The 25,673-nt window shown below is 40.6% G+C and overlaps 1 protein-coding gene across 2 annotated transcripts in view; it reads right to left on the bottom strand.

Moving 5' to 3' along the window:
* The window catches only part of METTL25 (methyltransferase like 25), a 222,507-nt gene that overhangs the window by 53,097 nt on the left and 143,737 nt on the right, over positions 1–25,673 (bottom strand). For both annotated transcript variants that reach the window (XM_075344775.1, XM_075344774.1), the window contains exon 7: positions 6,665–6,759. In XM_075344775.1, the coding sequence (XP_075200890.1) occupies positions 6,665–6,759 (95 nt within the window). The remainder of the gene's footprint in view (positions 1–6,664; positions 6,760–25,673) is intronic.

Here is a 25,673-nt window from a genome sequence, read left to right as displayed (position 1 = left end):
GGGTCCTCATAGACTTATATGAGATTTAGCATCCAGGCAAATGTTTGGCATCGAGTCCAGTCCCGAACTGGATTTTCTTTTTTTTTTTTTAAGTCCCGCTGAAACCGAACATCTGTGGGTTTGCCCATCTTTATTTATTACCCCTCCCACTATGGTTTATCTTGACAGAGCTGTTCTCTGGTTCAAGTTACAATAGTCGGCAAGAATCTCCAGTTACTATAACTTCAGCACAGAAAGCGGTGGACTGCAATTCTTCTAGAAACCCTGGCTATGTTACCATCTTCATATCTAAACTGGGACTGCATCCAAAGAAAGGATCCTGCCTGTTGCTCTTAGCTATACCTACCTCTGATAAAACGTATGTGCCTCCAGGGAGTTACAGGTATTACAGGTGCTTTAAAGGGAACCAACCAGCAGGATTTTCATATATAAAGTAAAGCCAGTGCTATACTGGTGCTAGGATGCTGAATGTAAACATAGACTGGATGTTTTATTTCATAAATATGTGCATATAAAGTTACAGAGATGCACTGCTATTTTATTGATATTACCCCCGAGTACATAATAGGGAGGTCAGGCTTTGCTATCTATTCCTGCCCCTGTCTGCCTCACTGGCCTTGGTAGATGTTAGACTATATGGGCTGCATTTCGAACACGCCCCTATGACGTGACAGAAATGACTCATACTTGAAAGAAGCCCATACAGTCTAGCATCTACCAAGACCAGGCAGCACACAGGAGTGGGAATAGATAGCAAAACCAGACCCATCTATTAGATATTCTGTAGCTGCTACCAATCAAATAGCAGTACATTTCTGTAACTTTACTTGCACATATTTCTGAAATAAAATGTCTAATCTCAGAACAAAAGGTATGTTTACATTCAGCATCATAGCGCCAGTATAGCACTTGCTTTATTTTATATATGAAAATCCTGCTGTTTAGTTCTCTTTAAAAGGGAATCTGTCACCACTTTGACCTTTTTAAACTAAAAATAGTCTTAGCTTTATGCCTCATATCAGATGCCTTGTTGTGGAAAAATCATCTTTTACCACTTTATGTAAATGAGCTCTTCCAGGCTATGGGGTGGATGCTGTCTGGAAGATAACTCCGCCTCCAGAGATTATTTTAAATACAATGGGCGTTACCAGTGTGACACAAGTAACTGACACAGAACAGAAGAAGAAATTTGTCTTCTTTTAAAGACATTTTTTGCAGCTCCCTGAGCTCTGCTTCATTACAAGAATGTGGAACACTGCCTGCGAGCTGGAGGCTGAAGCGGAGAGGCACCTGCAGAAGTGTCAGCTATAATCACACACAGCTCTACAGTGAGATCAGAGAGAAGCCATCACACATTACACCGGTAACGCCTCTGTTATTTAACCCCTTCACGACCGGCCGATTTTGCGCTTTCCATTTTTTTTTTTCACCACCCTTCTTCCGAGAGCCGTAACGTTTTTATTTTTCCGTCAATATATGCATGTGAGGGCTAATTCTTTGGGGAACAAGTTGTACTTTTAAATGAAATCATGAGTTTTACCATGTAGTGTACTGGAAAACGGCAAAAAAATTCCAAATGCAAAAAAATAGCAAAAAACAGTGCGATTGCCAATTGTTTTTGAGATATTTTATTCACTGTGTTTACTATATGGTAAAACTGATATGTAGCTGTGATGCCGTAGGTCAGTGCAAGTTTGTAGACACCAAACATGAATAAGTTTACTTTTATCTAAGGGGTAAAAAAAAAAAAAATCAGAAGTTTGTCCAAGAAAAGTGGCGTACATTTTGCACCAGTTTCCGCGAACCATAGAGTTCTCATTTTTTGGGATCTATGACTGAGTGGCAACTTATTTTTTGCGTCTTCTCGATCTAACGTTTTAAATGAAATGGTACCATATTTGCGCAGATGCTACTTTTTGATCGCCTGTTATTGCATTTTGCGCAAAATTTGTGGCGACCGAAAAACGCAATTTAGGCGTTTGGAATTTTTTTGCAGCTACGTCGTTTACCGATCAGATTAGTTGATTTTATATTTTGATAGATCGGGCATTTCTGAATACGGCAATACCAAATGTGTGTATATTTTTCTTTTTTTTAACCCTTTAATTTTCAATGGGGCGAAAGGGGGGTGATTTGAACTTCAGCAGTCTGATCACTCTTCCATATCTGCTGATCACAGCTACACAGCTGTGAACACCAGATATGCTCATCTCCTATCTCACACAGCTCTCGGCCGTGTGAGACAGGAAGTGAGTCATGTGAGCTACAGGAGTCATCACATGACCATGTGCTACCATGATAACCATCGGATCCACGTGATCATGTCACGTGACTTCCGGTGTCGGGCGGTAAGTAAACGGAACACCGCTACTAAAATGCCACTGTGATAGTTTTACAGCAGCATTTAAGGGTTAGCAGGTACGGGCAGATCGCAGATCTGCTCGTACCTGGTAGGCACACATGTCAGTTGTATAAATCAGCTAACATGTGCGCGGATCCCCCACGACTGCCTGCGGCAGCCGGGGGGATTAACACTATGACTGTTAGGATGTAATTTTACGACCCGCGGTTGTTAAGGGGTTAAAATAAGTTCTGGAGGCAGAGTTATCTTCCAGGCAGCATCAGCCCCATAGCCTGAAAGAGCTCATTTACATAAAGTGATAAAAGATGATATTTCCACAACAAGGCATCTGATATGAGACAAAAGGAATGGCTTTTATTTTTCGCATTCTATAACCTGTATGCCCATATTAATAGTTTAAAAAGGTCAAAAGGGGTGACAGATTCCATTTAATGAACAATCTATGTACACATCAAAATGTCAATTCATTCTAATAGAAGACTGTGAAGTATATACATTATATATTTGTTGTGCACATTACATACAGTTATAACTACAATTTTATCTATTATACTGCCTAATAAGAACTCTATATATTTAAAGGGAATATGTCATGTTAAAAAAAAAAAAACACTATTAACCTGCAGATATGCAATTAATCTGCAAGTTAATATGCTGAAGAGGCCAGACACCTGCATTGAGAGCCACGCTGCCGGGAGGGGAATGAACATTATACCTCCCGGCAGCAGGACTTGTAATGCAGGTGTCAGGCAGCTTCAGGATCATATTAACCTGCAGATTAACCCCATATCTGCAGGGTAATAGCACTTTTTCACATGAAAGATTGCCTTTCAAAACACAGCCTCTTGTTTTCAGGAACTATCAATGATATATTAGGGAATTGTATGATCCTGCATTATTGACTGTATTGTTAGCAGAATTGCTCCCATTGGAGCAATTCATTAGTACAGAAGCAAAAAAGCAAATCCTCCATCACTTCTCCGTGCGTTTGTGAACAGAAAACAGGCCAGCTTCTAAGCGTATTTAGTCAGTATCGCAAAAGAACATTTGTGAGCAATAGACAGCTAAAATGTCCCCAAATGCTGATTTCCTCACTGATTTACCATGCACTTGCTGTCAGCAAACATGTTAGGAACAATTATAAAATGGTTAATGCAATCCCTTAAAGGGAACATGTCACATTGTACATCCAGTGTGATTTGTGGATGGCATAGTATAGAGAAAGAGAAGCTGAGTAGAATGGTATATATAGTTTATTGGAAAAGTTCAGTATAACTTGCAATTTTTCTTTGAAATCTCTGTTGTTTGTATGTACATGTGTCCACGTCAACCAAGATGACGTCACATTGATATTCCCCAAATACTGTTCGAGAGAGAGAGCTGCTATTCCAATTTTCACTGATGGACATAATTGGATAGTACTTGTAAAAAAGACCAACTCCTCAATTCCTCTCCCCTCCCAATAATTAGTTTTATTTTTTTTTTATTGTTTACAACTCCCACATCCAGTGCTTACAAGATCTTTTTTTTTTTTTAAAGAAGCTGGTAAGCAATGATCTGTATCTGTCTGGGATGGTTAGAGCTCACTGTTGGCTCCCGATCCTGGCCAGCTTCAGTGCCACTTTCTTTTCTGATGCTGCAGAGGCAAAGCTGTTCTCTCTAGCAACATCTGAGAGCAGAATCAAAGGTGAAAAGATGCTAATCCAAACGGATCAAGCAGGAGCGCACACCTGCCCGTCAGCCAACAGGAATACAGGAGCAGGGGCATCAGTGGGTTCCTATTTCAGAACATGGGACAACCCAATTTCTTTTTCAGTATTCTGCATGTACTATGGGCACAGGCTACAGTATGCGAAGATTTTCTTACGGTACAAGCACTTGAAAATCCTTGCTAGATACAATCACAATTCTCCTACAACATTATATATTGTATATATGCTCTCTTGAGACTGCTAGAAAACCTTGAGAAGGAATCCCAGACTAAAAGGAACATTAGTGGCTGGAAAACGAGAAAACTGACTAAACATAAAAATAAAACAATTGAATGTAAAAAATTGTTTCCAAAATTTGAACAGTTACAAATAAAAGGCCAAGGAAATCCACACATGGGATATTACAGCTCTGCTTCCTGGGTGTAGACAGAAGTCTAAACGACATGGTGATGCTGGTTGGCGACAGTCTCATGTAAACAAGTCCTTATTAACAAAAATATAGGATTTACAAAGCACTCATGTTACATGTCCTGTAAAAAAGGCTAAATTCCATTTGCTTATAGGAACATTGAAATTGCAACACCAAGGAGGAAAACTTGTGGAATTCTTCAAATCACTGGATGGATAGCCATGATAATGATACACAGATGATAAAATATGGGAACAAAAATTTCAAAACATTTCAATTACTCATAGCTGCATCATGTGCAGAAATACACGCACTTACATGCCTTAATATACTAACAATGTGGTTATGAATGGATGTCTGAGAAATATTCTTAAACGCTGAATGCACTTGGGTCACACAAATCATCAAGATCTGCAACTGGAAGATATATTTGCAATTAACGACAAATGGCCTCCCAGATGTGAACCATGGAATAAAAGTCTAGAGATGCTGGAGGACATGATGGCGGCTCTAAGCCACACAAACTACTGACATTAGCATGAGCAGCATTCGGCCTGGCATTGTTGTGTTGATAGGTGGATCCTGGATCCACGAATGACCCATTCTCTACTACAAGTGAAAGTGGACAACACATACCGAGCTTAAAGGGGCTGTCATATGAACAAAGTTCATTTTAATCAATAGACCTTGGAATAATAATAACTTCTACAATTAGAAGTGTTTAAAAAAAGTTCCTGTGCTGATGTGATAATCTTATATATGTATCCCTGCTATGTACTGTGTAATGGATGTGTCTGACCGTACATGGTATGATCATACTACACAACAAATTATTCGTTCTTTGAGGTAAAATATTTTTAAACAAGAAGGGAAATGCTTTACCTCACAAAAACAATCAGCTGTGATCCCTTGCGGTCCTGTTTGTATTCTCTCTTTTGAGTCCTCTCTTGCCCAGTAGATGTGGTATGATCAGAGCATGTCCCTGTACGGTCAGACACACCCATTACACAGTACATAGCAGGGGCACTTTTATAATATTAACTCAGCACAGGAACATTTTTTTAACACACCCAGTTGTAAAATGTATTTTTAATCCAAGATCTATTGATTAAAATGTACTTTGTGGAAAAATCCCTTTAAACCGTTAAGCAGAGTTTACAAAAACCATCAGAAGGCAGTTACACGACATTTCGCTATGAAACAGATGTCCAGTTACAGATGTTACATTGACGTCACAACTTGGTTTCAAAGACTATCAGGGTGTAAAGGAAGGCAGCAATGTAAGTCTTTCCTCTTTAGCGATGAGTCTCGCTTTTCTTTTGGAAGCAATGATTGCTGGAGATTGGTCAGAAGACCACATGGGCAAAGTAATGAAAAAGATTTTATGAAGGATTATAGTGTGGTGGGGTATAATTTATGGTGGCTGGACTCGTCAACTCTTTATTCCAGTTACACTAACAGCTTGGCGTTATTTTGATTTGATGTGGAACGAGTAGTATGGCCATTTCTCTGAAGTGTCCCAGGATCCATTTTAAAGTATGACAAAGCCAGCCCACATCTTGCTCATACTACTGTGAGCAGCCTGCGTAGCCCAAACATGCTTCTATGTACTGCTGCATCTCTGGACTTCCCTTCCATAAAGTACATTTGGGACGTCATTGGTTGGCATTTGGTAGGAAGCTGTCAGCAGCGGATCTTGATGATTTGTATGCCCAAGTGTATTTATCATGGCAGAATATTCTTCAGACAAATCATTAATATCCGCACAGAAAGCAGCCAAGGCTGTAAGTGTATATAATGCAGTGCAAGGTGATCATGCTCAACACTGAATAAATTGGGATATTCAGAAAATGTTGTTTCCATTTTTTAATTGTTTCATATCATTAAAATGTCTCTTGATCCAGCAATTTCCAAGAATCACTGACTTTTGCGTGTTATTTCAATTTTGAGGTGTAGAGTTTTAGCTGGTTCTTTATATAAATTGTAACAAATAAATAAAAAATATATATGAGTCATGTTTTCAAGATATGCTCAGCTCATACCTAACTATGTGTTTTTGAAAAGAGGTGATATTTTAGCTGAAAACATGTTTAATTTCATTTTATTTGTTCTGGTAAAAGGTTTCTTCGAATTCAGTATTTTCAATGAAAAATCACTAACAGCTCAACAAAAGAAACTCACCAAACAAGCGGACATCCTGGCATTTCGGCCAATGTGCCAGCACCTTTCTTTCAAATACTGACTCATCGGAAACCCCCACAATCCTTCCGTCCGATCTGTAAAAATAAGAAAAAAAAATAAAAAGCTAAAAGTATTGAGTGTGGGTACATAGAAGGACAAACAGAAGTCATCCTAGTTTGTAGGCTCTATGAACGATCTCACGAGAAAGTCATGGAAAGGTCTTTTCAGGATTAGGTGCTGAACACTTTCCAAGACTATGTCGTGTACACTTTACATATTTTGTATTCCAAGCCTTTGCTAACAATCTATCTAGGGTAAGCAATGTAATGAGATATATGGAATAACAGCGATTTAATCTCTTTGGCAACCCTTGTTCTGTCCACATTGCAAAAAGTGAAAAAAAGACATGAAATCATTCATACTGCAATTTGCACTGCTTTCTCCCAGATCACTTTGGCACAAACTTATTAAGTGATTTGTGCTTTTAATGTTTACTTATACGTCATATTCAAGTTCAATGTTTTGTTCTCTTTCAGCCCGAAACAGCTGCAAGGGTCTCGGTTGTTTCTTTTAAATGCTTAGCCATGTTTTACATCCAAAAGCATAATTCGATTTGGCTTTGCATCCATTAGTTGTCTTGGTAGACAACAAAGCTTAATGTGACCATGGGGCTGAATAAGAGATCTGCTGCTAAGGAGTCACTCAAGCTTCACAAAGTACATTAAAGGTTACTTAAAATCTGTTCTTCAAAACAAAGTGAAGAAAAGCCCATTCACAAGATTTCCTCTTTAAATACACTTTAGATCTCACAACACACAAATTGAGTGTTTAAGCCAGTGCTGCCATCAAAATAGGCTAAAAACAAGAGTAGGCTGATACATTCAATGCTTCACTCTTGAACACTGTCTACTGCAAATTAAAGATAAATAATAAAACTATGTTCTTGGGAAAAAAATACAATAATGGAGAATGTAGCTTTCCAAAGACATTAAAATGTGCAAAATAAGAGAAACAATACAAACATAAAAAGGGAAGATGAAATGGCTGAAAACCAAGTTGGAACACAGCTGAAGACAAAAAAAGTTCCAACATCTGCAGCAAATATTTAGAAGCAGTAATTTATACCATCTTGTATTTAGTGGGATCTTGTTTTGTAAGCCTTATCCTGCCTGTGGCTTAGGCTCTGTTCACAACGCTTTCAGGCAACAAAGGTTGAGAAAATACAAATAGATCTGTATCTCTATATCACATGATATATTCAACTAACCTAAGGTTTCCAAAAGACAAGAAAAAAAATAAATCAAAAGCTATGGTGAACCTGTTCACTTCTGCGATTGCTTTAGTTCGTAAGCCAATATGCAGAAAAAATGTACAAAAGATCCCTCACTGCAAATGACAGTAAATGTCAGTGTGGTTGACATCCATGGTCCATTATTAGGATACATGCCCACGACCAGGACCTGCTGCGTCCACCTGAGGGGCCCCGGGTTTCTGCCGCAGTAGAGACTGCAGCTGCTTGTGCCCACGATCCGGGCTCGGCATTTGCGGTCTTTCTCTTCTGTTCACCCTGCACAGAACACTTGCAACTCTGCAGGAAAGATTTTACATGATTGCGGCTTGGAAAGCTGCACAGCAGGTCAGTTCATGCTGCGGCAGTACAGGTACAGTGGACATGGGATTTCTAGAAATCCCATCCAGTGTGCTTGTTTTGTGCATATCAGCATTTTGGACGCAGCCGAAGCATGCTGCGTCCAAAACGTTGTGAACACTGATTGTGGGCAAGCAGCCTTAATGTAATCAGAAGTAGTGCAGCCGGGTCCACTATCACTAGCCATAATGGATGTTTCATACATGGATGTTGAGCACATGGGCTTGAGATGAATTACAAACACTACTATCATTCTTGCCGAGTTTAGAAATGGGGGGGAAAAACCCCCTAGGGGGCTTAATATTTTGTGGATTGATGTGGCTCCAAATGGCTGTGAATAAAAGACCCCAATACACATTAGGTAGCTGTTGGCCAGACAGTTACCTTTCTTAACTCCTTCATACAGGAGCCCTCTTATGATCTCTCTAAGAGAGTCATTGCCAAACTGTTGGGATGAGTCGAGAGGCCCCCATGCACAGACTGTATGCTGATCCTGTCGATATCAAACAAAGCCTGGTGTGTCTCATTTCTAGTACTTAATTTTACAACAGTAGATAGTTGTCCATACACAGATTACTAAAGAAACCAGAGTTGTTTGACCACCTGCAAAAACATGGGCAAAAGTATATGGTTTTGAACCTCTAAAGTCAAACATGCTTATACGACCACAGACTGACTTGCTTACAGCTACCCACAAATAACTAATAGACACAATCAGATGGGTGTAGTTATAGTAACTATAAATTATATTATATTTAGGTCAAAGTTTTTATAAATGCAATGTTAAAATATTAAGAGTAAATATAACCTTTAAAAATGATTCACAAGTTTGTGCTTGGATTTCCCTCAGGTCCCCAATTGGAAATGCTACAAATGTTACACAAGATGAATCAATAGGGCGAGAAAGTATAATATTTGCTTTTATTCTGTGGGAACATAAGGTTGCAATTTAAGCCACTGTGGGACAGTGTGTTTTATACAAAATATAACAACAATTTATAAATCATTACACCTATCTCCCGTAATCTAAACAATTTTTCTCAAAGATTTAAACCAGATGTAATGTAAAATATTTTATAAACACTTAAGTCTCTAGCTAATATGAAGGGTGTGGAAGAGGTCAGGACGAGCGGCTTTCACTCAGGTTTTCAATATGTTTATCTAGCTGGCCCGCCATTAGGTATGTGCAACTTATCTACTGTTACGCACCTGCTGCTCTGTAGAAGACTGAAAAATGGGAAAGAAAAGAGAATCAAGTCCTACTAACATCTAGACTGCTAATACTTGGAAACTGCTGGAACAATCACAACTATTTACAAGTGTCGTTAATTTTCAGCCAGTTCTGGATTTAGTAGACTGGAGATTCAAGGATTACATTATATTTAGTGGCTAGCATGCGTCAAGGCCCAATAGAGTGATCACAAGATAATACCTAACAGATTTGGAGTGAAATATATAGGAGGACATTTATCACTGTGTTTATGCCATTTTTTTCCTGCAATTTTTGACATCTCGTTGTTGCAAATGTGTCAAATTTATCAGTGTTTCATGACCTTTGATACTCAATTTAGCACCTATGCCAAAACTTAACAATTATAAAAAGGGGGGGGGGCGCATGTAAAGCTTTCGTTCTTAAGTACATCATAAAACCTGTATTCAGTGAAGGCAGATGTTATTACTGAGATAAGTGATGACTAGTGATAAGCGTGCACTACCATACTCTGGTGGTCGGCAGTTGGATGCTCGAATGGGTGCGACTCGAGTACCCAAGTACAATGGGAGTCAGTGAGGAATGCTAGCATTATGAGTACCAAGCATGGTAGTGCTCACTCATCAATAAAGACGAGCCAACCTGAGGTTTGGTGTTTGGACTATTGATCAAAAACAGAGTTCGGATTCAGAATTCAGGTGCTTTACGTATGAACAGTACTCGCACAAGTATCGCTGTGCTCGGGTACGTTCGGTGCTCAGCCCAGTGCGAGACACTTGCAGTGTTTAATTGGCTCGCATTAGGGGTAACAACAGCGTGATCAGATGTGGTGTGCACAAGAAAAAAAACAATGGAAAAACCCCACCCACTCCCATAAGTGTTCTGTTTATGGCTGGCTCCATGTGGGCAAAGACTAGAACTGCCCAACTAGTGACTTACATTGGGGTTCAGGTTAAGGCTGGGTCAAAAACCGATCATAATTTAAAGTTTGGCTAAACCCGCCAAACTGAACTTCCACAGGTCCGCTCACTCATCTCTACTCATCACTAGTGATGACAGTTAGGGGTTTTATGGAAGAAGAGGCGCTAAAGGCAGACACTCATTTTACAGCATGTTTTCCCTGAAACAAAAGTACACTTCTCCACAGAACTATGTGAGTACCAACAGTGATCTGTTGTGTCAGTAATGGGAAAGTCTGTATTCACTGAAAACGGATTTTACCTGTGTATTGAGAATTGTTCTGATAAAACATATTACTAAGTTTCTCATTTTTATGTGTACTATGACTTCTGGTCCACAACAAACAATGTAGTGTGGTGGAAGGTCATGAAAATACAACTGGAGTAATGATGAAAATTCCAGAAAATAGCGGCATCTTACAAACACAGAACATAAATTACTATTACCCAGACAGTGATTAAGTGGAAAAAAACACCATCCCAGAGTGATGATTCTTAAAATAATTAAAAAGTTATCCAAATAAAAATGGTGTATAAACTTAACCTTAACGTGTCATATTTGATAAATATTGAGCAGAGTAATTTGATTCTAGTACAATAAAGATTAAGTGCAAAGATTTTGGGGCCCTGGTGTGGAATTAATGTGCACCGCTCTTCATTCATGTCTAGAGCTGAGTGCATGCACTGCTAAGTGTTGATTCTTGATAACAATGCAATGGAGCCCAACTTAAGGAGAGATGCTTAGACACCATGTAAAAAAAGATGCATTATACATCATAATGGAGGGGACAGCTGTACATAATTGGATATTTTTTCTATTTCAAAAAGAGGGCAAAAATGTAAAAATGCAACAATGTCATATTCAGATGCCCAAAAATTGGTGATCAAGTCTCATGTCAGCAGGTTGACAAGTTCAAAAGTGAACACTGCGTGGATCCAACTCAACAATTGCATTTTTGAAAAAAATCTGAATTAACTTGAATAATGGTAATTATATGGGTAGATTTGTGAACAATGTTGAAGAGATACAAGTTACAAGAAATCAGGACAAGAAGTTGTCAGGTGACCACTACAAAACATTAGTTATAGGCAAACAACCAACATCATGTAGTAGTAGAGCAATAAAATTCAGAACACGGATCACTACCTCATTGCTTATCCTGGTTCTCTCTAGCACCTCCATAGCAAATTCTGTGAATCAGCAGTTTGTAGGCTTTATGCTTCAGGGCAATGTATTTATACAAGAGCTAGCAGTACAGACCTAGCTACTCCCTGTTCTGGCTGCCTCTATGGGTCTCAGCAGGAGACCTAAGATGTAAAGATCAAGAAATCAATAGGAGACTGCATATTAATCTGCTAGGAAGCATTAAGAGGAAATTGTACATTACAACATCACCCTTGGAGATATAACAAAAACGTCTATAGAGATAAAAACGCTCCTACCGATCACTTCTGCCCTCTAATGAAAACTGCCAGCAGAAATTGAAAAAATATGAACTCCTTTTATATTCCCTTGTTCAGCTTGAGAACTAACATCCATATTCCAAGAGAAATCCTGTAGAGTAAAGGGTCATCACTAAATACTACCAGCACTTTTATAGAATAGGGTGCGCTGTTGTTCTCTTTGGGAGATCTTTTAACCATTTTTGTTTCCGAGCCAAATATTAGTGATCATGGTAAAAGGCATATTGGCCATCACTATATCATTACCATTAGAGATGGGCAAGCATTGAAATGCGTGGGTGCTTGGTACTGGAGTTGAGCAGATCAGATGCTTTGAAAGTACTCTACTCGAGTAATGAGTATAATGGAAGTCAATGATTAGCCAGTTCGGCTTTACGTACACATCCAGCCAGCCATAAACAGAGCATTTACAGGGGAGGGCAGTTTTTTTTTCTTTTGATAAACTAAATCCAAAAATGTTGTTTTAACCCCATTGAGAGCCATTCAGAGACTGTGAATGGCCCTCCCTGAGGTGCCTGCACACATCATGTAGTGAAACAAGCCTGTGCTTTGTGGTTGTTGTTTCACGGATTACACATCCGAGCACCCGCGATACTTGGCCAAGCACCACGAGCATCTGAACATCCCAATGCTTGATCGAGTACTAAGCAGTGCTGGGCATGTTCGCCCATCCCTAATTATCATACAATTGCAGAAATGGAAAGAGTACTGGTATCTGAGTGAGAAGATCAATCACATTTACTAATTAATAATAACTAGGGATCGAATGCTCATTGTTATTATCATTATTAAACTATACATTTTAAAAAGTAGGGTTGTCTTGGATTTTAAAAATACTGCTTAAAAGTAGGAAATGGCATTGACCCTCCCTAAAAAGCCCCCCCCCACATTATTTATCTACGCAATCTCTTCGAGGACCAGCAATGGTTTACTTAAGGGGGCTTTACACGCAGCAACATCGCTAGCGATGTCGCTTGTGAAAGCACCGGCCCCTGTTGTTTGTGCGTCACGGGCAAATCGCTGTTTGTGGTGTACAAAATCGCTAATACCCGTCACACATGCTTACCTTCCTAGCGATGTCGCTTGTGGCCGGCGAACAGCCTCTTTTCTAAGGGGCCGGTTTGTGCGGAGTCACAGCGACGTCACACGCCAGGCGTCCAATCGAAGCGGAGGGGCGGAGAGCAGCCGCATTAAAGTCACTCCCACCTCGTTGCTGGAGGACGCAGGTACGGTATTGTTCGTTGTTCCTGGGGTGTCACACGTAGCTATGTGTGCTGCCTCAGGAATGACGAACAACCTGCGTCCAGCACCAGCAACGATATTTGGGAAATGGACGACGTGTCAACAATCAACGATTTGGTGAGTATATTGCATTGTTAGCGGTCACTCGTATGTGTCACACGCAACGACGTCGCTAAAAAGGCCGGATGTGCGTCATGAATTCTGTGACCCCAACGACATCTCGTTTGTGATGTCGTTGCGTGTAACGGTACCTTTACACACAGTCATGTGACTGTTGAAGCCCATTAGTATCCTCAGCAGTTATGCTTGCACTTATAACATGTAACCACTAAAACCAGTGATCGGCTGCAGACTTGAATACTCTAACCTATCTACTGCCCAACATAATGCTTTCGGAAGTCTAAATAGCCCTCAATGGCACAGAGAAGTGGTCCACACCATAGTGCTGCACCAAGTTGCAGCCACATATTTGAAGTGAGGGGCTATGCCCCCCAACAGTGGTGAAAAATATTTACAGAACTGTGGACAAGATTGCAATGACTGAAGGTACACTGTATGCACTTTATATTGTTACTGTTCTGCGCATAACCTCTCTACCCCATCCAGACCCTCTGGTAGAGAGTAATAGAGAGTAATGTTTCTCATTCTGGTCAGGAAACTGGACCGTAACTTTTTTAGGCCACTGCTGACTTTCAGTTAAGCAAACTGATACCATTTTTAGATACATAGTACATGGCAAAGTGTCATCCACACAAATGCAGAGAGCCAAAGGTCCAGGAGAATAGTAGCCGATGCCTAAACCGGCTTGCCTTCTTCCCACAGTTCATATTGGTGCATCTTTTTCCTAGCAGAAAACACACTTGGCGATACACAAAACCTTAAAAGAAACATAAGTAATCAGACCTGGTCATAACCGTTTTCTATAACTCCATGGTCCACTTCTAAAGCACACAAGCCCATGTATAGGTCTTATAGTCATAGAGAGGTGTCAGCATAGGTGCTCTGACTCAAGCTCATGAGTAATGTATTTTCTGACACTTTTCTATCATTGTCAGAATTTAAAGGGGTATTCCCATCTTCAAGATCCTATCTCAATATGTAGTAGGTTTAATCATAATAATAATGATAATTATATTAATAATAATAGCAAATACCTCAAATTAGAAATGTAATATAGTTCTTCTGGTTCACTATGTAACTTACCTCATGTTCAGGGTATTGCAGGACCTTGGGGATCCATGGTTACGACCATACATATAGTCACAGTTAGTTAGTTGTTTCCTCGTGGTAATAACCATTGATACCTAAGGTCTTGCAATGCCCTAAACATGAGGTAAGTGACATAGTGAATGAGAACAATACTACATTTTTAATTGGAGATATTTGCTAATATTATTATTATTATTATTATTACTACACCTACTACATATCGGGGAAAGATCTTGGAGATCGGAATACCCCTTTAACTTTTTAAGAAACATATTGTTACGGTTGCTGTGGCTCTGGAGACTATGTCCGGATTTCTTGCCACTGCACATGTGCAAGCGCTGGAGACTAAGTCCTATCTTGGAGCCATTGCACATGTGCGGGTGACATCATCGCTGACACGAGGTCACATGTCTCTGACACCTTCTAAGCTGATTGGCCTCTGGTCATGTGCTTGTGACACGTGGTCACATGTCTCTAACACCTTCCATGCCGATTAGTCGCTGGTCATGTGCTTGTGACGCTTTGCTCAGTGATAGGCCAGCGTGACGTCATTGCTGTCATTCTGGCAGCGGATTGGCTCTGGTGTCCTCCATCTTGGTTGAGGCACAGAGTCTATATAAGACCCTGATGCCCGGCGCTCAGTCCTCTTGGTTTATGCATGAGGGTAGACGCCCTGTGCACGTCCCTCTAGGCATCTCTCTGTCTATGTTAGGTGAGCGCTACCGGCAGGGTAGCGTTCTTATACCTTACAGCTTCGGCTGCAATCCGTATCCTTACCTCTTAGTGGAGCGGACATAGGCAGGTGCCTGAGGCCCATGGTCCGGCTGGGCCTTGTGATTCTACTCGTAGGTGGACGCTGCCGCTAGGGTAACATTCCTTATACTGCGCCTGGCAGTTGTTCGTATCCTCGCACACTAGGGGAGCGAACAGAGGTAGGAGCTTTGTGCGGTTTATGCTGCTGTCTGTCTCTTTTGCACCACTAGAAGAGCGGACCTAGGCAGGTGCCATATCTAGTGGTTTGTGTCCTCGCACACTAGTGGAGCGAACGCAGGTAGGAGCTTTGTGCGGCTTACGCTGCTGTCTGTCTCCTGGCACTACTAGAGGAACGGACCTAGGTAGGTGCCATTTCACACTCACTGCTTTTGTCTCTGTGATCATTAACAGAGACCATTCCACACACCCTCCAAGTAAGGGAGGAATTGCCTTATTTACTAATTATATTCCTCTGTGAGTTTAACAGAGGTATTGCACTCTGCCATAGTCTGCAGCAGAGTCTTTGCACGGTGGACCCTGACTGTCTGATATTCCTTTAGGTTTTATTATCAGACAGCCCCCCATAACACATATGCTACTGTAAATCATCTGTGCAACTGGACCAAATGGGCTAATCTTCACTCTCTACAAGCAAAAATAAGCCCTGGACACTCATGACATTTTTGCCGGTTCACCAGTTGTTCTTCCTTGGACCACATTTGGTAACAATTGCATAGTGGGAACACCCCACAAAGCTGGTTTCACAAATGCACCAACCCACTCACCTAGCCCTCAGAATTTGACCTTTGTTAAAGTTGTTCAAATGCATACACAAGCCCATTTTCAGGTTCAATGACAAACTGATTGTTCCCCTGCTGACCACTTTATCCCAAACCTTGTCTTGTGCCATTGTCAAGAACTGATCAATACTATTCACTTTACCTGTCAGTTTTGGTCATGTTATGGCCAATTAGTGAACATTTAAAGTATATAGTATTGGGTACAATCTACTGTAGTATAAAAAAAGTTTATAGATTTAAAAACACAATATAGTTAAAAAGAAGCCATGTATATTCTTCTGTATGATGTATAAAATATTAGCTAGCCACCAGTGTTCCAAATGTGATTATACGGATGGCAAGCCAATGTAGCACACGCTGTAACAGTGACGTTTCCAAATGCTTCATATTAAACTATTTGGTTCGCCATTACATTCTATCTGATACACTGCCAAATTCTTTGAAGGCAAATCATAGATTCACACAATTGTGTAATGCAGTGCTATTTATGAGGTTACCACATGTGAAATGGACTCATGTCCTATAGTTATACTGTATGCAGAAGAAGTATAAGTGTGAAACTCTGAAACTATAGAACTGCTTTCAACACTGAAAAACCTATAATGAGGTGCAAATTAAAGGGAGTACAAAAAATGTAAGTTTATTTCTAACCAGTTATGGGTAAGGATGGTGCGGTGCAAAAGACAAGGAAGAGCCAAGATTATAGAAAACACACAAGTGACTGAAGATCAGACGCAGCTGTCAATGTGAGGTCATTGTAGAATGCTTGGCCAAGTGCACACAAAGAATTCTACTAATCGTATACATATTGGCAAAAATGACTATAGGCTACAGAAACTGTAAGCCCAGAAGAAGAAAGGCACCAGAGTCATAAAGAAAATGATCAATACAGCTCTTAATATATATATGTTATATTATAACATATAACTCATATGTTCTATTACTTCTTATACGCCAGCTACAGTGCATTGAAAAAGTATTCATACCCTATGAACATTTCCACTTTTTCACATTACAGCCAAAGCGTAAATGTATTTTATTATTATTGGGATTATATAGACCAATACTAATTGGCAAGTATTTGTGAAGTGTAAAGGAAATCTTACATGGTTTCCTAAATATTTTAAAAATATAAATCAGAAAATTGTGATGTGCATTTGAAATCATCCCTCTGTAGTCTGATACCCCTAAATTGAATCCCGAGTGAGTAACTGCCTCCATTACCTAATTAGTATATCAAGTCACCGTGTGTATAATTTATTCTGAGAATAACTACAGCTGCTCTGTGAAGGCCTCAGAGGTTTGTTTGAGAACATGAAGGATCAAACAGCATCATGAAAACCAAGGAACACACTAGGTAACTCTGAAAAAGCTGCAGAGAACCACGGCTCAGGTTTTAGAATCTGTCCACAGGACAACTATTAGGCCATGGGCGCACTGGAAAACGGAATTTTCTTAAGAAAATTCCACAGGGTCTAAAAGATTACCGCACCCGCGGTAAAAAAAAAAACGCGGAAAACCGCACCCGAAAACCGCATGCGGTTTGCCGTGGTTTGCTGCGGCTTTACCATGGTATTGTTCGCGGTATTGCTGCAGTTTTGCCGCATGCGGGTTGGTACATGTGCTTTAATGCATTCAAGGCAATAAAGCACATTGAAAAAAAAAATAAAAAAAAGTAATTTCCTTCTGAGATAGATAGCAGACAGATAAATAGACAGATAGAAGAATAGAAGACAGATAGAAGAATAGATAGAAGGATAAATAGAAGGATAGATAGAGGGATAGATAGAGTCCCTGTGAGCACACGCTGCATTTCTCCCGAGCGGTAGTGTGTTCACATTACCGGCCATGGGAAATGCCCTGTGGTTACCTCTGCTGTTTCGTTGCAAGGCTGCATTTAGCAGTGTGTCAGTCGCGGCTGGATGCAAGCATCGCAGGACGTGGATTACGCTGGAGCTGTGTGTATTGGGGGGGTTAATAAAGGGGTGAACCAGTGGCTTTTTTGTGTTTTATTTAAAAAAAAAGGATTTTTCGGTGTGTGTGTTTTTTCACTTTGCTTACGGGTTGATTATGTCAGCTATCTCAGACGCTGCCATGATCAAGCCTGGACTTAGTGGCAGCGATCCGCCGCCATTAACTCCTTATATTACCCTGATTGCCACCGCATCATGGCAACAGGAAGAGCCGGGGACACTCCGGGTGTGTCGCATAATGGATGCGACAGTCCAGGGGCAGCTGCGGGCTGATATTCTCGGCTGCCCCTCGCCCTCCCCAGCCTGAGAATAGCGGGCCGCCGCTGTGTGCTTACCTCGGCTGGATGGTAAAAATACGGCAGAGCCTACGTGTTTTTTTTTCTATATGTGATGTGTGTGTTCTATGTCTGTGTGTGAGTGCGATGTGTGTTTACTATATGTCTGTGTCTGTGATGTGTGTGTGTTTACTCTCTGCTCAGCTTCCTCTTCCTGTCATAATGACATAACTTCCCTGCAAACCCACAGGGCAGCGATGAACATTACCGCAGGTAAACCGCAAAATACCGGAGGGAATAATGCAGGAAAATGCAATGAACCGCACAGAATTTGCTGCCTGCGTTATTCCCTGTGGGATTTCACGATTACATGGCAGTCAATGGAGTGAAATCCCACAGTGACGTGCGGAAAAGAAGTGACATGCAATTGTTTTTGCTGCGGGAATCCCGCAGCAAAACATGCAGCTGTCAAAATCCGCAGAGTGCGCACAGCATTTTTTTTTCCCATAGGTTTTGCTGGTGAATCACTGCAGAGATGTTATGAACATAACATGCAGCGAAACATGCAGCAAAACTGCAGGAAATCCGCGACAAAAACCGGCAAGTGCGCACAGGGCCTTAGGCGTATACTAAGATTGGCAAGAATAACATTTCTTTTATATCAAAACATAAGAAGTCCCATTTGCAAAAAGCCATGTAGGGCTCCCAGAAGGTGCTTAGGTCAGATGAGGCCAAAGTAGAAATTTCTGAGCTAAATGCAAAAAGCTATATGTGGAGCAAAACTAACCCTTAAAACAACATCCCCACTGTCAAACATGGTAGTAGCAGCATTATGCTCTACAGATGCTTTTTTTTCACGAGGGACAGGGAAGCTGGTTAGAGTTAATAGGAAAATGGGTAAAGCTAAATACCAAGCAATCCTAAACGAAAACCTGTTAGAAGATGCAAAAGACTTAAGACTGGGGTGTAAGTTCACCTTCCAGCAGGATATAGACCCTAAACATATTGCCAGACCTAAAATGGAAAGGTTTCGAGCAAACCATAGTCATGTGTGTGAATGGCACAGTCAGTCCAGAGTTAAATCCAATTGAGAATCTGTGGAAAGACTTCAAAATTGCTATGAACAGATGCTCTCCATCCAATCTCACTGAGGTAGAGCTATTTTGCAAGAACAATGGGAAAAAAACTCAACCTCTAAATGCGAAAGCTGGTAGAGCCATTTTCGAGAAGACTTGCAGCAGTAATTGCAGGGAAAGCTGGTCCTACAGAGTATTGATGCAGGGGCCTGAAAACAAATGCAACTCACAATTTTCAGATTAATATTATTAAAGGGAAACGGTCACCAGATTTGGCGACTATAAGCTGCGTCCACCACCAGCAAGCTCCTATATACAGCATTCCAGAATACTTCATGTAAGTGCCCAAGCCACTCTGTATAACATAAAAAACACTTTTATTATACTTTCCTAGGGGGCGGTCCGATCCGATGAGTGTCGCTGCTCTCCAGTCTGGTACCACCTCTGTGATGTGATGGCTGTCCTCCTTCTTCGCAGCTCTGTGTGGATGACGTATTCTACGTCAGCCACACAGGCCAGTATTGCGGTCCTGCGCAGGTGCACTTTGATCTGCTCTACTGAGGGCAGATCAAAATACTGCAGTGCGCAGGCGCGAGGAAAGATCACAGATTGCCCGCACATGCGCACTACAATAATTTGATCTGCCATCAACAGGGCAGATCAAAGTGCACCTGTGCAGGATCGCATTGCTGGCCTGGGTGGATGATTTAAGATGCCTCATCCACACAGGCCTGCAAAGAAGGACGACCATAGCAGCAGAGAGGAGGCGCAAGAACAAAGAGGAGCGACACCTACTGCACCGCTCCCTAGGTGAGTATAATAAAACTGTTTTTTACTTTCTACAGAGCGATATATACGGTATTCTACAATGCTGTATATAAGAGCTCAGTGGTGGCTGCTGCAGCTTATAGCTGTCAAATCTGGTGACAGGTTCCCTTTAAAATATTTAGAGAACCTTATAGCATTTACTTTACAATTCACAAATAGTTGCTACTTACGGCCGCTTTACACACTGCGATGTCGGTCCCGATATCGCTAGCGTGGGTATCCGCCCCCATCTGTTGTGCGACACGGGCAAATTGCTGCCCGTGCTGCACAACATCGCCCAGACCCGTCACACATACTTACCTGCCCGGCAACGTCGCTGTGATCGGCGAACCGCCTCCTTTCTAAGGGGGCGGTCCGTGCGGCGTCACAGCGACGTCACTGAGCGGCCGCCCAATAGAAGCGGAGGGGCGGAGATGAGCGGGACGTAACATCCCGCCCACCTTCTTCCTTCCGCATAGCGGCCGGGAGGCAGGTAAGGAGAGCTTCCTCGTTCCTGCGGCGTCACACTTAGCGATGTGTGCTGCCGCAGGATCGAGGAACAACAACGTTACTGCTGCAGTATCGATAATTGAGAATGGACCCCCATGTCACCGATGAGCGATTTTGCACGTTTTTGCGATGATGCAAGCTCACTCATCGGTGTCACACACAACAACATCGCTAATGCGGCCAGATTTGCGTCACAAAATCCGTGACCCCAACGACTCCGCATTAGCGATATCGTAGCGTGTAAAGCCCCCTTTAGTGTTGTTTGTACATCACATAAAATCCCCACAAAATACATTTACATTTGTGGGTGTAATGGGAAAATATGTGGACAAGTACACAAAGTATGAATATCTTTTCAAGGCACTGTATATACTAGCTTTGTAAAATCAGGTTTTTATTTATTTCAGCTAAAGAAACTGAAGTAAGACCTGCAGACATGCTTGGAATGTTCTGTAAGATGCTTATTTCTAGAAAAGATGTTCTGGCAGAAACCTGATGTCTGGACGTCTTTGAGACTAAACAGTTCATGGAAACTAATGATTATTTATATTTTGCTTATGCATTTTTTTTTTTAATTATTACTGATGTGCAGTATTTTTGTTTGGACCTGTGGCTGTGAGCCAGAATTTTATCTTAAATAATGCATACTTTTGTAACAGATCTTTATCTCTTTCATCAGGATCTCAAGGACTATTTTTTTTTATCGCTTCTCTTAATTCCTTTTTAATTGTAACCCTAATTCTAAATAAACTTATTTTGTATTGAAATCACCTCTAAAGACCGGATCTTTTCAAGGAGCACAAATTTCCATCTTAAGAAACAATGAACAATTATCCAAAGAAAGCTGGCTGACATAGAAAATCCACGAAAGATGGATTTGTTTAGGGAACTTAGTCTTCAAAAAGTTATTTACTTCCAGGTCTGGAATTTATAGCAGATTGATGAGCTCAAAGGCTATCACATTGACCTGATGGGAACATTTTACCAAATTTATACTAGAGTGCATAGGAATGGCGTGCCCAATGAAACCTTTACAAGCATCCATTTATAGAATTAGGTAGAATAACTGGTAACGTCCTTTATGGAAGTTGTGACACAATTAGGAAATCTTATACACTTATGTTATGTTAAAAGAGTTGAAAGAAATTTAAAACAAAATTTTAAGAAATACTGTAGTCTCTCAGAAGTTCCTCTTATTATATCAGATACCTCCAGTGTCTACATCCATGATCAGTATCCTACAGTGACCACTACTTCCAGTTCTCGAGAACACTGCAAGACAACACACAAGAGAACATGATAGAGCATAATGTATGCCTCTGCCCTATCAATACAGATTTAAGCACATGTCCTAATCAGTCATTGACAACCATCTCATACCTACTCAATCATTCTAAGTCCTTCAAAACCAACTGGTCTCATACATGTACTTGTCTGTGTGTCACAATGGATACTAAAGGAGTTCGTACTTCCCATTTGCTATCTCGGTACCCATATGTAACATGTTGAATGGCACCAAGAAGACAAAATGTAAAAAATATAACAATGCAGAGAGTTTAGCAGTCGAGTTTAGGAACGTATACTTGAGGGTACAAGCAGCAAGGGAAAAGAATGATATTTTAAAGTTGACCTCAATCTTCCCTGATACTTTAAAATATACCACCACTATGATGGCTCCCCCCATTGAAGATACGCAGAATTGACAGTGATGGTAAGCAACAGGGTAGGTTGGAAGACAGGAATGTGGGGGGGTGGTATTTGGACCCTCGATGGATTTTGTTTCCATTGGATATAATATCCAGGCCTGGGCTCAATGAAAATATATAAGCTATGTCTAATTTTCGCCAATTATGTAAGGCTTTCTCATCTAAGATTGATATGTATTTTCAGGAATGTTACCAGTTTAATTGCACAGGGGTATTTGTTTTAAAATAATTTTATTTGTTTTGTTTTCATTTGTTTTTAGCTTCAAATTTGTGCTCAGATATGTGGAGAATATTTAGAAATGAAGGACACCTGTATTCTAAAGGAAAAAAAAATAGAGGAGACTGGAGTACATGTATAAAAAGAAGAAGGATGTTAGTATGAGTATGTAGGGATAGAGGAAAAAAATATGAACAATTTAGCAACACATGGGGAGTAAAATGATTGTAACAACTTATGGGCTATTATATATGCTGAAATGGTACAATATTTATTCAATTTTGGGGTATACACATCTTCTTACGGTTTATTCTGGGGCAACACTAGCAGTCTTCTTAACGAGTCAAGGTTATTTTTTTGTGTTTGGGTAGTTTTATTCATGTCACTTTGGTGTAATACAGTGTAACCTATGTTATAATCTTAGAGTTTAGTGATGCTGAGGATTGCATGCATGGAGTTGTACACGTTTTATTGCTTCGCTGTGCAAGATATATATTTCTTGTGTTTATTCACTTTTTTTTTCCATGTGTGTATACACTCAACATGGTAATAATAAGATGGTAATATTTGATTCACAGGATCCGTTTCATCCGAGGCTGCTGGACAGGAGCCCACTGAACCAACTCTTACATGCTAGTATCCATAATTCATGCCAAACAAGATCACGCCATGTACAAAATCAATTTATTAGCAAGGACGCTACAATGCCCTACCAAGTATGATATGGTTGTTAATAATTGTCTTTGTATCCCTATAATTAGGAAGCCAATATTCTCTTCTTGCGAGTCCTGCTATGTTCTTTTAATGAGGAAAAGAGCAATCAACTAGGATGAGGTAGGATATGGAATTGATACAGACATTGGAGCATTTTGGTGTAATAGTAGAGACTAGGCATGTTAATACTTTGCTGTATATATATTTTATAGGCTTGACTTTTCATTGGATGACATTTAAATTCTGGAACTGGGTACAGAAGGAACACAAGCCCTGGAAAACAGCAATGGTGAAAAGCAAGTCTTGTAGTCACATGCGTTTTCTTTGTCTGCATACACTCTTGCACTTTGTAGTACTATTTATTTTTGCTATTTATCAGTTGTATGGATTCAGGCTACTTATTTGTATTTATGCTCCAGCTCTTTACAGTGCGTGTATTGATAATAAAGGGGGTTTCTCATGTTATAAGTAGTGAGACAGAATGAAAATAAGTAAGATGGCTTGCTGTTTCCATCTGCAGTCATTCTCCTTCAATAGAAGCTTTTATCTTACATGGTTTTCAGCTGGTTTTCTAGGATCTCAGCCAACAGAAGTCTGGCCAAGTTTGCACATTATCTATATTCCAGGTGCATTATGAAAAGCATAGTTTCATTAAATTCTGCATTGTGCCATTCTGTGTTATTCTTGTAAGAAATAAAAACAGTTTGTTAGAACTCTCATTATATATTGTGACATTGTTCAAGACAAAGTAGGGCCAAAACAATTTGATAAGGGAATGGTAACATGCAGTTGTCAATTTATTCTTAAATATTCCAGAGGAATAGATGAGGAACTGTATAATAGTTCTAAGAAAAGATGCTCAATTATTAAATAAAAAGCTCTATATATGAACATCTGCAAAACAAAGCATGAAGTGTGTAAGTAAACTGAGCTTATAAGAGTTGTAAGGTTCAATAGTGAAGAAATTCTGAATAAAACTTCCATCGACATAAGAAATATATAGAAAGTGCAATAATTTCTTTTCATTTCCCCAGGTCACAATTACAGTGAACCATGCACCACTTGCTACAACAATCTGCAATAACCATTCTATAAGGATTTAGGTTGCTTATTCTCTTTTGTAACCAATTTGCCTTAAACCACTGTTCTCCACTTTCAATAAAAGTAATTCAAAAGACTGGGCCTCTTTTTTTCATTTCCTCCAATGTTTTTTCCAGTATGGTTACATTACAATTTTGGACAACATCAGAAAAATCCCTTTATTGTAAAAATTCTAAGGATAAAGGATGAAAAATAGATTTAAAGCTACCAGAGAGCACTACGAAACAAAGGTTAACCCAAAGAAAAAACTTCTTAAACTAAATTAAAGAGCTTTTCCATGCAAATTTCTTCCAAAAACCACCAATAAATAAAATACAAATGTCAACTTGAAAAAGTTTTTATCAGATATTTCCTTACTATAACTTTTCTTTATGGAGGCTGGAGGTTGTCAAATGTTCTCCAATGTAACTGCCAAACTAACTGTCAATAAGCATTGGTGAAACCTGGGCTACAAACTTGCCTGAATATAATGACCCTGTAAGTAGGAAAAGCTGCCATGCAAGACAACTAGATGACAACCCTATAGGAAGCTGTAACTGCATTCACAGTCATTAATTCATTAGATAGACCAGGGTTCAATTCTCAGAAGAAGAGAAGAGTAGATCATTGGTAAAGAAAGTGGCATGTCGGAGATATCCAATTTCTTAACCCCTCCATGACCTTTGACGGAAAGATCCGTCATGGTGTCCTGGTACTTAAAGACCCATGACGGATCTTTCCGTCATGGCGGAATCGCGGCACCGGAGCCCCGGTGACTGCGATTGGTTCACACAAACCGCAGATTCGGGAAGGAGGGGACCTGTACCTGACTTCAGGAGGGATGGTGTTTCCTCCCCGGACCTACGGAGGCTGTGATTGGCTGACGAACGTCATTCAGGAAATCACAGCCACTGTAATGTTTCAGCCATTGAAAGTGGCTGCAACATTGAAATCCAGCCCTGACCAGTGCAGCTATAGCACTGGCCATTGGCTGGAGCTGGTTGACCTCAGCTGGATCATCCTCCCCCTGCTCCAGCAGCTCTGATTGGAGAGACCGGCCTTGTGACCGATCTCTCCAATCACCGTGGACCTGGTGCCGGTGACCGCACCCCTCAGCTTCACTTGTCAGTTCTTAGCACGCCAGTACAGTGAGTGTATACAGTGCAATGGCAGGGCGACAAGCTCCGGTCCCATGCTGTTATGTGACCGGAGCATGGGACCCAGAAGTTGCCGCACTGCCATTGTACTGTATCAAACCGGCGAAAAGCCTCCCGATCTGCAGCCCTTCTCCATCTGCCACCACTCTCCCCGATCTACTGCCCCCACCCCCACCTCTCACCCCGTGATAGGCTGCCCACCCCTTCCC

This window comes from Anomaloglossus baeobatrachus, chromosome 4 (assembly GCF_048569485.1).
Source record: "Anomaloglossus baeobatrachus isolate aAnoBae1 chromosome 4, aAnoBae1.hap1, whole genome shotgun sequence".
Lineage (NCBI taxonomy): Eukaryota > Metazoa > Chordata > Amphibia > Anura > Aromobatidae > Anomaloglossus > Anomaloglossus baeobatrachus.
The sequence above is the reverse complement of the archived record's forward strand: the minus strand, read 5'-3'. Positions and strand labels throughout refer to the sequence as shown.